Source organism: Electrophorus electricus, chromosome 14 (assembly GCF_041902795.1).
Source record: "Electrophorus electricus isolate QZ-2024a chromosome 14, ASM4190279v1, whole genome shotgun sequence".
In the NCBI taxonomy this organism is placed as follows: domain Eukaryota; kingdom Metazoa; phylum Chordata; class Actinopteri; order Gymnotiformes; family Gymnotidae; genus Electrophorus; species Electrophorus electricus.
In genome coordinates, this window is record NC_137510.1 from 11664701 (window position 1) to 11681682 (window position 16982).

Below are 16982 nucleotides of genomic sequence, written 5' to 3' on the forward strand. Positions count from 1 at the left end.
AAATTAGTGAGTGTAAGTGCTCAGTGTTTGATAAGGCAGCTAAAACAAGCCATAACACACACACATGCACACACAGTCACCTGTGAAGAGGGAGCGGTCTTCATCAGAGTTCTCAAAACTAGGACACTGGCGAAAGGTACAGATGGTTTCACCTGCGTAGCAGAAGCAGGAGTGACAGTCCACCCTGAAAGATGCACCATGACCTACAAGATATAGACCAGCATAATCAGTAATAGTTTGCATCCCTGAGAGTTTCATGTGTTATTTGTCTGTTTTTAATTTCTCATTTCTATTTTTCATGAATACAGTGTAAGTTTTGAGCACCGCTCAGGGTTACCTTTTTTAAAAATTCATTTTAAAATACTACAGGTATTACATTGGTATACATTGGAATTATTTTATAATGGTATTACTGTTATATAAAACTTGTTCTAATATGTTTTCTTAAATTTTATCTAGGCTAGCAAAGTGCTAACTGCACAAGATAAAATACTTTAGCACAAAGAGTAAACATCCCTGTCCTTCATGTCCCTGTAAAGCTGAATGCTCAGTCTCTGTACAGCTTTATGGACAGTCACTCCATACTCTCTCATAATAGTACTATGTTTCCTTTCAATTCTACAGACTTAGAGCGTTGTTTGGCAATCCACACAACCTCTCCCTTAGAAACAGACAAACATTAAAAGACTTTTATTCTTTATTTTCCTTACTTAACACTCTTGAAGCCAGCCTAAGCCTCCTCTCTTAAGCAAACCACATCTGTCTCAAATAAGCCCAAAATGGCCGACCCCCTTAGAAGTGGAATAAAAATAAACATGAAAGAAAAAAATAATAAACTCATTCAGCTTCAAACCGAAACGCAAAATGCAAAAGGTTTACAAAAAAAAAACTATTTATGAGCCTCTGTAATGGTAAAACAATTGAATCACAAGAGGCTTAATATTTGTGATACTTGCATACTTATCTTAAGCACCTCCTTGCTTTTATGGCAACACATATAGTTTTCAGCTATAACCTTTATTGTGTGAAATTGTGATTATTACTGGTATTTCTAGATACAAATTTACAAAGTTACACATTTCAGCTATTGTTGCCAACAGCACCAGACCACAAGGTGGCAGTCACAAAAGGAGCAGGTCTCTCAGTTCACGGCTGATGAATGCGTGAATCACATTGATTTTCAGCACTGCTAGGCTTGTGACGAGGAGAGGATAGTCCCTTTACAATCTGCTTAGTGACATTTCATGCTGCCCAGAGAGAGATCACAGGAAGGAAATTCCAACATGTGGTGGATTTTACTTTCTTTGCTTAATGCAGTGGTTTGCGCTGACATGCTTACAGATGCAGGAGAGGGATGGGGTCTGGGTTTGGTATAGCTCTTGCAGTTTTTTTCATCAAATGCCAGAAAGCACAACAAATATTTACTGCAACAGACATAGCAAACAAACTTGTCGTGATGTTTCATGTTTAAGCATCTAAATGTTCTATTCCTTTTTCTTTTCTTTTTTTTTTAAAGCTATTGTTTAATCATTTTCAGATTAATTAAAACTGCTCTCCCTAAACAATTACACAGTAATTTTTTAGAAATCAGTCACCATCTTAACAAAATTCCCTGGCTAGGTAATACATCAGAACCACATGAGACTACAAGCAAGTATATGATGGAAAACTTGTGTGTCTCACTTTTCCTCTGTCCTCCAACAACGCAGGACTTTGTGGTGTCGACACAGGGCATCTCGGAGCAGTTCTCCAACCTGCCACTCTGCCCGCAGGTACACACCTCATAGCAGCCTGCCTGACCGCTTCGTAGGGGCACCTGAATTCGTGCCTCCACATGCACCAAGAACTCGGAGGCCTCGCCCAGTTTGCATCCTGCCACCAGAGATATCAGTTTACAAAAAAAACCAAAAAAACATCATCTTAACCAAGTAGTGACAGCTAATGTAAAAGCTTGAATGAGCTGTAGTGTACCTGGCACACAGAAGTAAGGCAGGCAGTCTTGTCCTTGATGGCAACCTTTCCTGTTCACTTCACACAGATGGTTGCTGGGACACGGGTTGGGATTGCAGGGGTGAATTACCTCCTCGATGATGTTCTGGAAAGGACTGGCAGCTGGGACCAGCAAAGAGATTCCACAAACATGTTAAATTCATGGTTACTAAACAAACAAAAAAGCACTATAGTTGCATAATATGAGTGACTCACTGAGGTATCTTTGGAGAGGGATGCATCGCTCCAGGTCATCAGTAGGGGACAGAAGATCGCAGATACGCTCTGGGGTCTGCCCTTCTGGGAAGCGGGTGAAGTCACCGCAGTGGGTCAGAATGTCCACACAGTCGGATCTGAGGGTACAAATGCAGGATCCTAATGACATCATCAGTCTAAAAGACTCTGGCTTCACTCATGTTCACACATGTCTAACCAATTCTGCAGATCTAATGCATGAGACAAGTCTTCATACAAGCAAGGGTATTAGATATTAAAAATACTTGCAAAATCTATAGTATAAGCTTCAATTCATGTTTTAACTTCATTGAATGGAAACACACCACTTCTCTGTGCATGTGCCAGCCTGTGCTCAAGACAAACATCCATGCTCCATTAACCTCAGATGGATCACACGAAAGCCTATTTCTTGTTGACTGTATACACCATAAAAAAGCATCATGGATGGAAACAGACCAGAGCAGTTGAAGCCCTTTCTTCTCTCATGTTTTCAGCTGTCACTATTTCATGGCATTTGCAGTCTGACTCAACAACTCTGAAACCCCAGGGTTTCATTTCCGATCTTGGCTGTTGGTCTGCTGGTTTTTCTCCCATTCACCTACACTGCCACAATAATGCTTACTGCTTTGTTTCTTTACTCACAGTCAGGCACTGGAACAACATACCTCTGCAGTCTTCAAACACATCTGGAATTCATGGAATCAAGCCAACTATGTGAGGGCTGAAAAACCCTACACTCTTCACTTATTTTGTTGTCAGCTTCAATAAAGAAAGGTGAAACTGGACAAATTTGCAGACATAGAGGACGTGTCTACTAACAAAGACTAAAATGCATCACCTGAAATGGAATCTGGGTAGATTTCTGACTCAGAAATCTGAATGCTGGGTAGATTTCTGAATCAGGACTGCAAAGCCCAAGCCTGTGAATGGAATCTGACAAAACTCCAGCATGTAAGAAAATGTGACTGTATACAACATCCTGAATCAAATGTTAAGTGCCTTCTCTGAGCACAAACACTGATGCATGCTGGGACAGGACAGATGAGAGATGCTGATGAATGTGCATGAGGTCACACCCTACCATCACTCACTGACACAGGCTTTTGTCCCAAGCTGCTGGAGTCAGGGTGGATCTCATCAAAGACCAGGGAGACATCATTCCAAAACAATCGCCAGCAGAGTTGCGTGAGAAGGACTAATCCTTACAATCCTGGAGTGCACGTGTGTACTGTGGGCGGTCTGCTGAGCGCCAATGAGGCGAGCTTTAACTCCAAGTGTAAATACAGGTGTGATAAATGCAAATGGCGCAGTGAGCGGAGCACTCTTGCACATGAGTGTGCATGAATATGTGTGTGCAAATGAATCTGTTAGGCTATCAAGACAACACTGCACTGAGCCAAGACCTTGTTGTCTGCTCCTAAGTGCTTTTCTGTCACTTGATTGGTATGTAGCGGTGTTTCAAGTCAAAGAGTCACGTAGCAAGCAACCACAAAGATAGTACTAAATTTTGGACCACATGGAGATTGGGCCCTGGACACAATGGTATGGTGTTTATAACAAAACAAATTAAGTAATTATGTGATTAAGTAATAATTAGTATAGGATTACAACTTTAAAAAATTAACTTTTGTTCAAATGAAAACATAAGTCATTATTCTATTTAAATTACAATGGAGGCTTCTAACAATCTGCAAGTGACTAGAAAAGACAATGAAAGACTAAGCCAATGAGTGATAAGAATGAAAAGCAATACATTACATACTTGCAGATGACGCTGCCTCTGGATTTGCTGTAGCAGGGCTTAATCTGCAGCACACAGGCCACGGCCTTCCACATCTCTGGCCGACACTTCCGGATGTCTCGAACTGGAATGTTCATCAAAGGCATCTTGATGGTTCCATTGGACCACAGTTTGATGTCATTCATTGCACCCTGATCTGATTGAATGTTGCAGCTCCGGAAGAGCTCAGTTGGCCTGAAGATATGAGAGATATGTTCAGAATTTTCAGAGAGAGAGAGACAGAGAGGCAAATGGAGAAATAAATATAGAAAGAAAGAGAGGTAGGACAAACACAGGCTCTTGTGTTACCAGAATTTTACAGAACCTTCCAGACAGAAAAACCAAAACATACAAAGTTAAAGGAATACATTCCCTAACATTGTAGCAGATCATGGCACAAACCCTCACTGAAACAGAGTGTCTTTAGTTGTAATTCAAAGCATGTTTTTGGAACACCCTCTGAGTCCTGGTGCATAGTCCTTGCTAATGTCCCACTCCAGGCTGCTACTGTTTACTACCACTCGTCAGAGTTGAAACGTGCCCCCTAGCCGCACACCACTCACTGGAGGACTTCCTGAGGAAACCTACGGCAGATGTGGAACCAGTTCCGTTAATGATCCACCAGAGGAAGCTCCTTTCCTGAAGGTGCAGAGGGCTGGGGTGGGGTGGCCTGGGGGTCTTGTTGATTGAAGTTGCTGAGGGCGATCAGAGACTTATCCTTGGTCAGAGATTGGTTTGTTTATGTTGTTTTTGACCCCGGAGGCTCATCTAATTTTTGACAAGCACGGGGTGGGCAGGAGAGCACTGATAGCTGACAGGAGAGGCCCAGACTCATTTTATTGAGAGGCTGACCCCATGGTGACCTTGACCCTGTGAACAGCTCAAATTCTTCCAACCCAAAATTATCTGCTAATGCAAGATGCCTGTACAAATTAAACTGTTCTACAGGCAAAAGCCTACAACTTAAAGAGTGTACTTCTTGTGTTATGGTTTCGATCATTTGTGTGTTAAAGTTACAAACTTTATAAATTTAAGGAAACATTCCAATTAACAGACCACAGATGATCATATCGTTGAACTCCACCCACTGCTCCTCTAACATTTAAATACAACTTTGCCTGAGACTTCCTTTCCATGACCATTTCCTGTCCCTAGGGGTGGTGTGCACTCAGGCAGCCTTCTGCAGTGCTGAAGATGATATCTACCAGAGTAGGGTCACTCTGCACACATTCACCTTGTGTCATCAAGAGGCCATGGTGGAGGCTGCACTTAATGGAGCTGTGGTGAAGTCCACAGCATGGCCCTCACACTTGCTGCCACAGGCATCAGGGGAAGAATGCAGCACTGCAGGCATACCCAACACTCAGGATCACATTTGTCCCCAACACTTTGTGCTCTGTTTGCATTCTGCGCCATGGCCAAGTTGCCCATGGGGTGGGACACGAACAGCTTTTGAAATCTACAGGGGTGCCCACCAGTGCAGCCTGCCCTAGAAAGCCTTCAAAGGAAATCAAAGCTAGGGTTTGTTTGCCTGACCTTTGAATCCCATCATACAAGCAAGGGTGCCATTATCTAGAGGGAGATTCATTGCCCTCATCCAGTCTAAACAATACTCAGAATACTTCAGATTGCATTAAATTCCTCCACAGCTTTAGGTGGACTAAAAAAAATATCCTAACAAGAAAGCAAAAAAATCTGTCATAATATTTACGTTAATGCAATACAATTTATCTTATTTATCTTATCATGACATTATTCTGCCTATTGATGATGGTGGTCTTGTTCAAGGTTAAACTACCTCTTTCCACTATAAGCAATTTTTCAAGAATTTCTAGTTACTATAGTTCAAGTAGCTTTTCTGTAATTCGTAACAAAGCATTAAGATAAGGACAAATTGATTGACTTTTAAGTGGCTCAGAAGGGCACAAACATGAAAGCGCTTAAATTAATTTACTATGATAATTATATAAAATACAGTCATTTATGCCAATAGAACATATGTGATCAGATTTGAACCAATGAAAATCAGAAATCCTTCTTTGTATTTATGGTGTGACATTATGGTCAAAATGTCAAATTGGTGGGGCTGCTGATTAAAAGTGTCAGCAAATAATAGAAACACAGGAAAAACTGTCTGCTGGTTTAATGGTCCTTTAATTACTCTGCGTCTTCTGTCTCCTATGGTCATGTCTTACATGTGTTTCCAGTCCAAACAAGGACTGATATTATGTCTGTATTAGAACACATGAGAGTGTAATGTTCACCAAGCCACATTTGAAACAAAACTCACAAGGGTCTTACACTTTAACATATTTCATCAACTAACCATGAACATAAAGACACTGCTGCAACCTCACTAAGTAACCACAGTCATTGTTTTACATGGCTAAGACTCCTGCCCTCAAACTGTGTGGAGTCTCCATTGGGACTGGTGTGCTGAGCAATGGGGAGTGCATGTGAACCCACAAACAGTTTAGCAAAGGAAGGAATCGAACTGCTCTATGCCTTTCTGACCCTAAAGCAATGCTGCACCACTCCTGCCAAAATAAATCAAACCATGCAGACCTACAGCAGAGGCAAAGATCACAACTGGCTTGAGAACAGACAGATCATGGCACAGTAAATACTGATTGGGAAAATGACTATACATTTTTATACACAGCATTCCTAAATATAAGAACTTTATTGAATCTAAGTATTTGAAATGTAACTTTTGAGCCGTGCCATAAGACAACAGCATGGATAAGAACTATATAGTAGCTGTGACTGACACTGCGTCATGTTTCACTATACAGTGTACTACTCTGTGGTTCCCCCATCTTGTAGTGGTGTCTGAAAACATGCAGGATATCCAGTGCTCTATAATAATCCCACAATGCACTGCATTAAGTAATGTACAACATATGTACCCTAGCAAGAAAGGAATATCCATAATGCACCAAGTTGTTTTGGTTTCACACAGTTTTTCTGACAAGAGACGAGGGATGATGGCGACATCTTCTGAGACCCCAAATGTAAGTAGCAGATTAACTGAAGAAATGCTTTCAGTTTTTCAAAGTTTGTTCTGTATTCACATAGGCTGAGTTTATAGATAACTAGATTTGAATAGCTTTCAGGCCAATAATTTTGTACTAAAAATATTTTTGATGAGTTAGCTAGCCAGTTAGCTACTGAGCCAACTGATTGTTTCCATTACTGCAGGGACAGGTGAAAATGTGGCAAGCGTAATCCTCATGTCTGGCATGGTGTCAAGCTTGTTACAATGGACTGATGTTACAATATTATGTTACAATAGACTGGGGTATGATGTTTTGTATATGTGACGCAATCTGCTGTTGAGCAGTACTGAGTGTCAGAAATTATTTACTGCCTTTGACTTATTCTGTTTCCTATAATACTGCTATATGTAGCGAGCCATATATTTACATGTAGGTGATAGTGAACAAGGCACAGTTTCAGATGCAGCTATTGTGTTTGTAGGTCAGACGGTGGAGTCTGGGGATCTACTTCTAAAGGAGAAGTATCCAGTGGTTGAATAGAAGAGTGATGTTAGGGACAGTCATAGCAGTTAATCTCTAGTCCTGGAGGACCTCCACAATACAGTTCAGTATATCCCCCTCGCTCACGTTATTCCACTTAGAAATAACTTGCCCAAAAGTGAGTTTAGTGCATAAATCACACAAATGTGAGGTACAGTGCCCTCAAAAGCTCTGGTTTTAATCAGCCAAGCTTGTGATTCTTTTTGTTGATTTCTCACCTGTTGTTGAAGTTGGTGCAGTAGGTGAGGTCCTTGCAGCCCAGCTGGCATGGTTCCCTCACGTCTGCCAGACAGGTGATGAGGTCTGTCTCCACGGGGCTGTACTCACACAGCTGGTCAAACTCCTGCCATGTCTGAGTGCCCCAGTTGGTGCTGATCTCCTGGCACATGTTTCTGTTGAGGAGGCACCAAATAAACTGCATTCAGATTCACAAACATATCTGTCTGGGTAAACTGTAACTATTACATTTTTTGCATTATGCACTTTGGCAATGAACTCTTTCACTGGCATTCCATCCATCACTGAGATCTAAAGCCCTAAAAGAGTATGCCAACAAAAAGCCTTAAAGAAAAATGCTGCTGCTGTCACAGGAAAACCAAATGCCTCCATTACCAACTTCTTTGATCATAAATACTGAGCCACCTACTTTTAATTAATTTATTTTTTTTAGCACAAGCTACAGGCTGAATAGCTAAAAGATTTACTTCACTCTGAATGACCCCTACTGGCACAAAGTGACAGTGAACTGACCTGCAGAGTGAGGTATTAGCTTTGGAACAGCAGTGGAGCTTAGCGCAGTCCATCTTGGCTGTGGGTGAGGTCTCTGGGTCGCTTTTGGCAGGGGGGTGAGCGCTACCCAGGAAACACTGCCATAGCGGGTCCTGGGGGAGGGGCTGGCTGCCACACTCGGCGATCAGGCCCTCCATGATCTCGTGCTCGGTGGTCATGGTGCGTAGGATGCGCTTACACGCTGTCTGGCAATGCGTCTCCGCTGCACGGTCGCAGCAGTAGAGGCCTATTGCAGCACACACAGTCATGTGCAGGTCACATGCAGGTTATGGGCAGGTCACGCACAGGTCATGTACAGGTCATGGGCAGGCAGGACAACACCATGAACAAGCACAAATCCACCGGTATTGCGGGAAAAAATGAATCTAAAGTTCAGTTAACAAACATTTCATACAAAGGTTTCTGAACACGGCATGTTTAGCCTTGATGCAGTTTATGTGTTTCTTTAATCAAATGTAATATAGGCAGCAAAATGTTTCTGTAATAACATAATGATATGAAGAGCAGCAACATACTGCATGGAAAAATCATTCTACTGGTGGTAAACCCACTACTACAAAGTTCACATACGTCACCCCTGGGTACAGTGGGCTCATATGAGCTATATAAGTGTTCTTTTTAGGTCAATGCATTGTGACTGCACAGTAAAGGTGTAGGAAGTGTGCTCACTGTCAATGGGGCTCTTGGTTGGGTAGGATTTGGTGTAGTTGGCCACACAGCTGATGAGCTGTGGACTGACACTCTGGCAGTACTCCTTGACAGTGTTGATCTGGGAGATGGTGGGTGAGGAGTCCGTACGGAAGATGGCCTGGCAGTACTCACGACAGTTAGTGTGTCTCCCCGCATAGCTGCAGCAGACTGATCCCACTGAGAGACATTTACAGCATTTAGCTGACACTTTTATCCAAAGCAGCTTACAATTATGATTGAGTACATCTTGAGCAATTAAGGGTTAAGGACCTTGCTCAGGGGACCAACAATGATGGGGCTTTAACCAACAACCTTCCAATTACAAGTCAAGTACCTTAACCAATGAGCTCCCACTACCCAGGCTGAGTGTAAAGGGCAGTGTAAATGCATAGCTCATGATCAGATCCCCAAAGCTTGGACTTCACAAATACCATAAATATAAAATCTAAATGTAAATATGCAAGAATGCATGTTTGCACGTGACACCTCAGATCATTCAACCTACAAGCTGTGCCATTATGCCAAAGGCTACATGTTTGGGTATCCAGACTTTGGAAATCGTGACTGACAGTGTCTTCAGGGTAGTACTCTCACATATGAACACAAATAAGCATCTCCTTCATTGGTGAACTCAATGGAAGGCTGAATTTCAGCAAGATGGAAGTCATGACCCTGCCTGGCAGGCATATAAACAAGAAATGCCAAGCAGAATGGTGTTGAATTTCCTTTTCACACAAGTTAAACTGGGTAGAACTCACACAACAGTGTAAATAATACATTCTTATTAAACTGGCAATATGCAAAATAACTGTCTGATACTGATAAGAGCAGCCTTTGTAGTTTTCCATGGCATGTTCATGTATGTTTCATTCTGTATTTTAAGAAATATCTGTGCTTACTTTCATTTTTGGTAATACAGCTGTAGAGGGGTTTCTGCAGAATAAAAAGAACATGTTAAATACAGACCATTCTGGACACCAAGCAAGAACATGTTAAATACAGTCAATCCTGGACATCAGCGAAGAACATTTTAAATACAGATCATCTTGGACACCAAGCAAAACTGTTAAATACAGCCAATCCTAGACATCAACTAAGAAACTGTTACAACATCTTCAATAGTAAAAACAGTTCCTTTATTTGTCTCTTTTGGCACTGCTATATTTAACAAGTTTTCTTTGCTTTGGAGTATGTCAACATCAAAGGATAAGCGGCTAAAATATTTGGAGACTGTTCAAACAGCTCTTTGCTTTCTCCGTGACTACTTCCCTCATATGTGAAACCTCCTATCACATTATTTTGTACAAAAAATAAACTCATATTAAGATCTAAACCATGTGCTCATGATCTTTCCACATACTCCTTCTTTGAACATCTACAACCTGTTCTTATTTCATCTCTGACAATAACTAATAAGATTAGTGACCGAGAGCTTAAAGTTCGCATAACATGATCACTCTGGTCTTACAACATGCCCTTTTTGGTTATGAACACCTTACTTTGAAATAATCACAGACAACAATCTTAGGGTTCTTGCTAGTGCTTCATATTAGCCATCATTGTTGCAGGCTATGGCTGGGACCAAAGCTCCTCGTAAAGTGGATGGCGTGAGATGAAAGCAGCACAGGCCTGAAAGCAGTTGGGAGTCTGCTCCAAACCGACCATTATGCCTGCTGGTTTGTTTGTTTGGACGGAGGAGGTGAGACAGATTAAAAGGGGGGAGGGTCGGGGGGTAGAGAAGAAATGCTGGCATACAGCAGCATGCAGTTACATGCTAGACTGAGTTCTGCAAAGGAAAACTTGAAGAGTTGCTTTACCAAATTAATGTTTACTTCCCATTTCTACTAATATTCAGATACCTAAATTCCAGCCTTATAAGATCAGAACACGTAGCATTATATGTCATATCCAGTCTGAGCCATAAATTATATCATTCCAGCATTCAACTGATAGGAAAGAAAAACATGGGGAGGGTTAGGAGAGACTTGGAGATACATACTGGAAATAGACTTTCCATAACTGCAGCAATAATTTTGAGTCAAATAATGTTTGTTAAATTTCATGCAATAGGGCCACTAGTGATAAACCTTCAAGTCAAACAAATAAATTAAAAGTCAGTGCTAGTCATAAGAGACTCTTATTCTTATTATAACGTATTCTAATTAGTTAACTGCATTTTAATCTATGTAAAAACAAACATATACAGAGACATCTAGGAAGACATTTTAAGTCTAGGAATAACCATGAGTAGACCTGCAGATGCTTCCACTCTAGAAAGGTGGGAAGGGTTTTCACATACTACAGGTTTGAAATATTAAAAGCCACTTTCTCCCTCAAGGTTTGTTGTTACCTGTTACATTCACTGTTATATTTTTTTTAAATCAAAAATCTTTAAACATATATCCTCTTGTTCTACAGACTTACCTCTGTGTCTTTTTTGCATAATTTTATGATATCGTTTTTAGAAGATGCCTGGAAAGAAAGCCATAAAGTAATGTTAATGTTCAACATTAGAGGTCAGAGAACGAGACACAGAACTGAAATCAAAAATCACAGAGAATTATATGAGACTATAAATATAACTGTCAGTCTGCACGGCATTATAAAAAACAGACAAAGTTCTGAACTGGATGTTGCGTTGAATGAGCTGTCTCTGTCTAGAAGAAGTATAGGCTGCATAGTGTAATAGCACTTAAGACCTTTCCCAGACTAAGCTGCTGAAGTGCTTACCTGTTTGCACTCTCTGCGACACTCTACGGAGATGGCCAGTTCACAGCACCCCAGACCAACCCATCCATCAGACTTCCTAGAGGCCCCTAAAAATGGCCAATGACAAAAAACTGAGAAGAGAGGCGAAAGTGCCAGAATGCCGTTCTATCGATTTCATCATAGAGTCATTGTGAAGCCTTTCAAACCAACATGCTGCTGGAATTTATAGTGTTATAAATACATATCACTTATGAGCCTCAGCAACACAGTTATGGCCAAATCATCAATCTCAACAAACATCCTGCTTAACATGTTTTTAATGTACTGTGTTCAGGCCCAGTTCTTTTCATATCTCAAAGCAATGGATCATACCTTTAATGGATATTCATAGATGGACTCTGATTGATATGAGTTATGGTATTGTTGCATCTGCGAGGCATTATGTTTTCAGACAGTCTAAATTCTCTCTTATTCTTGTACAGGGCAGAGAAGACAAGTAGGCTTAGCCAACACCCCTACACATCCCTGTGAGCAACTCTGGCAGCGCATCTTACCAGGTAATGTAGAGTTGATACAGTTCCAAAGCTCATTCTGCAAAAAAGGAAAGCAAGATTTTATGAAGTATTAGAGATACACACCAACCAGCTGATTTTCTACTTTCATGGACTAATATTTAAACTGAAGAACCTTTAGTCCAACTTTTAGTCCAAGACATTTATTAGTACTATGCAAATCTTTCAGTATTTTTATTGAACCCTCCTTAAGACGTCCAATTGAAGAAATTAAAAATTACATGAAGGGGTACTCATTACAGTATTTTGTGCCTAATCTGTTTTTACTAAATAAACATTATAATGCTAAGCCTCAATATTTATATATTTTCAGCATTCAACGTAATTAAAATAGATTTAATTATTTATTTGCCAAATTCTTGGTTTTAAAGTGACAGATGCTTGATTCTTTAATTCAGGAATTTATAATCACAAAGTCAATATCAGAACCTTAGGTTATTTTCTGAATGATTAATTATATATTTTACTGTATTTTCCCAAAAATGTAAGTAGAAATTGTTACTTAAAGCTAGCTTTATATCTAATAGCTGAACCACAGTTACCTGTAGTCATACACCAATGATTATTCTATCCCATGCAGTGGATATAATCTTTGCCCCCTTCCAGTTTGCTGCTGAGGGGCAGGTACAAATAATCTTACAAAAAATCAGCTATTTACATGATTAAAACTCTGTTAGCAACAAATCAAGTTTCTTTCTGCTAGAGTTTTTCATTTTTGAGGAACAACAGTTTTGTATAATAGGAATATTGAATCATTGTTTTAACAGCATAATGCATAGCGTAATGAGAGAGTACATTCTGATTTTAAATGGTAGAGTTTATTAATAAAATGACATACAGTTGACTTCAAACCACCAGTGACACTGACCATTTCTGAAATCTCCTCCCTGTTTTTTATTCTACAGTTCAGTGCAGAAGCACTGTATAGCTGGGAGAAACAGGAAACTGCTAATATTAACTTTTCATCCATATGTTTCTGTGCCCATCATGTTTGATGGCTTCATCAACATAAACTTGAACTTGGCTTAACTTTTTTCCCACACCGCAACTGATTTTGAGGTGGCCTATAATGCAATTAATGCTTCCCATAGAAAATGGACCAGTATTGTTGTGCATCATACAGGATGTGTCATGCCCATATTAGGAACTCCAGGTCTAAAGGGATTTTCTCTATGGAAAAAGTAAATGGCATTTTTGAAAATCACCCCATCACATCATATGATAAATAAAACATGTTTATAATCTGATACATTTGGTCCCACATACTTTTTTCGTCCAAATTGTCACAATCAGTCCCTCCTGGGTTCTGTGTTTTTGCTGTCTTGTGATTTTTAGTTCTATGCCATAGCTCCCTTTTCTCCGCCCCTCGATTGATTTTCCACGCCTGTCCCTCGTTAAGTTCATGTATTTAAACCATGTCTTGATCCCTGTGTTTTTGCTGTTCATTGAATTTGTGAATGTGTTTCTTTGTGGTTGTTTCTTGAATCTGTGTTCCAAAGCCTTCATTTTTGTTAGCCTGTCTTGTTTAGCCCTGAGTGTTTTCCTAGCCTTAGTTATAGCCTACTTTCCCATTTGCCTTCATGTGTTTTTGTTTTGTATCCCTGTGCTCTCCGTGTTGGCTCTTTGACCCTAGACTACGAATAAAAGGTGGCTTGACAACAGTGAAGCATAATTTAGAAAACCTACAATAACAGGAGAATTTGTCTTATAATACCAATTCAATACGTACTTAAAGCAAATTATGATTTTCAACTTTTTACCAATCTCATAATTCATATGATCAGTGAAATTTGGGAAAACAGGAAAAAACAATGGATTTTTAACATTTTTGCACGACAGAAAAACAAATTTTAGACCCAGATTACATTATATGGGCGTATGAACACGGCACCAATAACAGAATACTGACTGTATTGAGAGATTTCACAGAGCGTAGTCACACATCAGAAGAGAGTAAATGCACAATGATCGTTATAAATGCACTGTTAGTTACAGCAACAGCTATATTAGTTAAAGAATCATCATATGCAAGTGTTACATTTTAAAGTTTTACATAAACATTTTATGACACTGCAAAAATGGTTTCATATAAAGTGAATCCATCTTAATTTGAAGTAGACTACTGATAATGAGCTGGCTCAAACTGAAGCTGAGCACATCTGAAGAACATATGAGAATGCCCAGTAACGACCTATAATATTCAAACACAAAGCAGTAAAGTAGTGCTGGGTAAATTCTAAGATATTTATGCATTCTTTGTATGGTCTCAAAATGCAATTAACAGTGTAATTATTAAGTCACAAAATTAGCGCTCTCTCCCTCTCTCTCTCTCTCTCTCTCTCTCTCTCTCTCTCTCTCTCTATATATATATATATATATATATATAGTTTTGATTTGTGTTTATATATATATATATATAGTTTTGATTTGTGTATATATATATATATATATATATATATATATATATATATATATATATATATATATATATATATATATATATATATATATATATATATATATATATATATATATATATAATGTCCTGTCAATGGCAGGGATTTTTTGCTCTGTCTGAATCTCAAAAGGAAGCATTTGACATCACTGACATCCATTTTAAATTATCTGAATGCTAAAAAAAGATATGTTCTTGAGGTTTATTGCTGAAATATTCTTGCACTAGATTTTAGGAATAAGGTCTTACATATATTCTGTATGTAGATAATCATATAAATGTGTGATGTATAGGAAAAACATTTTTTGGGATTGTTTCTACATATAAAGGCTGCACTCTCAGTCAATATGTCATGGTTTTACTATTAAAGTGATTTATGTATTTTTCTAACAACTGAAAGCCTCTCATTTTACTGCCAATGCCCAAGCTTTAATGCAGCATCTTGTAGCTTAATTTACATTTTCACAGTCCATCTGCAGATTAATTACCTCAAGGAAAAATAGTCTGAACTCAATGTCCAAAGTCTGACACACTGAACTGACTGAATAGAACAGAACCTGCAATAGCAACCTACATTATCAAAGGCACAAAAAGGAACAGAAAGGCCACATGCACTCTGCAAAATACAGCTTCAGCGAACACTCATGACTTCGGCGTCAGTGTGTTTGTTTGTTAGGGATGGTATTTTTACATTTCAGCTGGGCTCCAGAGTGCCTCTCAATATGACCTCAATGTAATTAAAAATGTTTGAATCTGAGAACCTCAACATTATTAAACCTCATAAAAAGGCTTGTGATGTGATGACAGCCTTAAACTTTTCAGGGCAGTGGCCCTCTGTGTGAAATGGAGAGTGTGCTGACAGTAGCGGACCATACTGGCAAATTCCTGGGCTTTGACAAGACAATCAACCGAATAAACAGGATATTGTCTGAGGCTCATGCTGCACGTCACTGTGAATACTCCTTCATGTTCCCTGGCTGCTGAAGAAAAAAGGCTCCTGTCAAAGTCTATTTCAATCATTTGTGAAGGGCAGAAGTTAGTTTGTAAAGGGGAAGAAACATCAACACAAAGCTTACATATTGTTCGTAGAGAAGAAAATGTTGTAAATTCTGAGTATTGCTTTGGATCTCTTACAAACACAACCACATTTATGCCCCTCCTGGTCAGTGTGGCTCTTTGGATTACACATAAATGAGAGGAACACCAAGACACATTCTGGGCTCTATGCTTCTGTTAGGCAGTAAACCACTTCCAAAATCCATTTAAATTCATTTGGGCAAATTAGTGCGGGACACATGTACAAATGAAATAAAGCTCTCTACTCATGGGCTAATTAGAGGCCTACTATAATTATACATTTCTTATACCAGCATTCCAGGTTTGTAATTAGGGGTGAGGGTGGAGGGCATGAAGCTCTTTTCCCGCCTTCATCTTTCATAAGTTTTTACTCCAACAAGGTGATACCACAATGTGGCTAAATCAGAGGAGGGCAAGGCAAACACAGAGCCACTGTTTAAGACTTGCTGCAGTGTCAAAGGTAACAGCTTGCACCACCATTTGGAGCTCAAACACAGGAACAGGTGGCTCATCTTACCATAGACTCAGGACAGTAACTTGGAAAACGCTGGAGAAGGTGCTTTAAACGGGATTCACTTCTAATAGTTGCAAGCTGTGAAAAGAAACAGAAAGATGATTTTATTACTTAACACCATTTGAAGCTGACATGGTGAGCAGGGAATGCACAATTAATTACACTGAAATGTAATTGCTTTCAACAATGCAAATACCGAGGAGTTGTGGGCACTATTATTATGACAGGGCATCATGGAATGAGTTGAGCTAATATAGAGGTACCATGAGAATGTTCATCCCAGTACAACTGAAAAAATATCCTGACAGCAGTGAACAGGGTGGATCAGGACAGTGCAAGGACATGCCTGCAAGGACATGGACGTTTGAGGCTATTTGTATTTCTCACTCTTTCTGAGCACTGGCCACAGCTATTTTGGAGTGAAATGGCAAAATCTCAGTTTTACAACATTATCAAGTCTGAGGCCTCTCTTACCACCTCTGTCTTACTCAAACCAAATCAACAAATGATGAGTGGGTGTTTGAAAAGGACCATGCTACAGCCATTTATGAATGTCACAGAAAACTGGGAACACAATATCTGCCAGCACACTGGTTTGGAAGAGAGAGGCAATATCAGTTCTCTTGATTTA

General features: G+C 39.6%; 1 protein-coding gene across 3 annotated transcripts in view; it reads right to left on the reverse strand.

Annotated features, from left to right (window-relative positions):
* reck (reversion-inducing-cysteine-rich protein with kazal motifs) overlaps positions 1–16982 on the reverse strand; it is a 42959-nt gene that overhangs the window by 10596 nt on the left and 15381 nt on the right. For all 3 annotated transcript variants that reach the window (XM_027002961.3, XM_081696836.1, XM_081696835.1), the window contains 13 exons: positions 16355–16429; positions 12288–12324; positions 11755–11840; positions 11449–11496; positions 9924–9957; positions 9004–9201; positions 8296–8560; positions 7764–7937; positions 3989–4201; positions 2206–2342; positions 1972–2112; positions 1684–1872; positions 81–203 (listed from right to left, as the gene is read on the reverse strand). In XM_027002961.3, the coding sequence (XP_026858762.2) occupies positions 81–203; positions 1684–1872; positions 1972–2112; positions 2206–2342; positions 3989–4201; positions 7764–7937; positions 8296–8560; positions 9004–9201; positions 9924–9957; positions 11449–11496; positions 11755–11840; positions 12288–12324; positions 16355–16429 (1720 nt within the window). The remainder of the gene's footprint in view (positions 1–80; positions 204–1683; positions 1873–1971; positions 2113–2205; positions 2343–3988; positions 4202–7763; positions 7938–8295; positions 8561–9003; positions 9202–9923; positions 9958–11448; positions 11497–11754; positions 11841–12287; positions 12325–16354; positions 16430–16982) is intronic.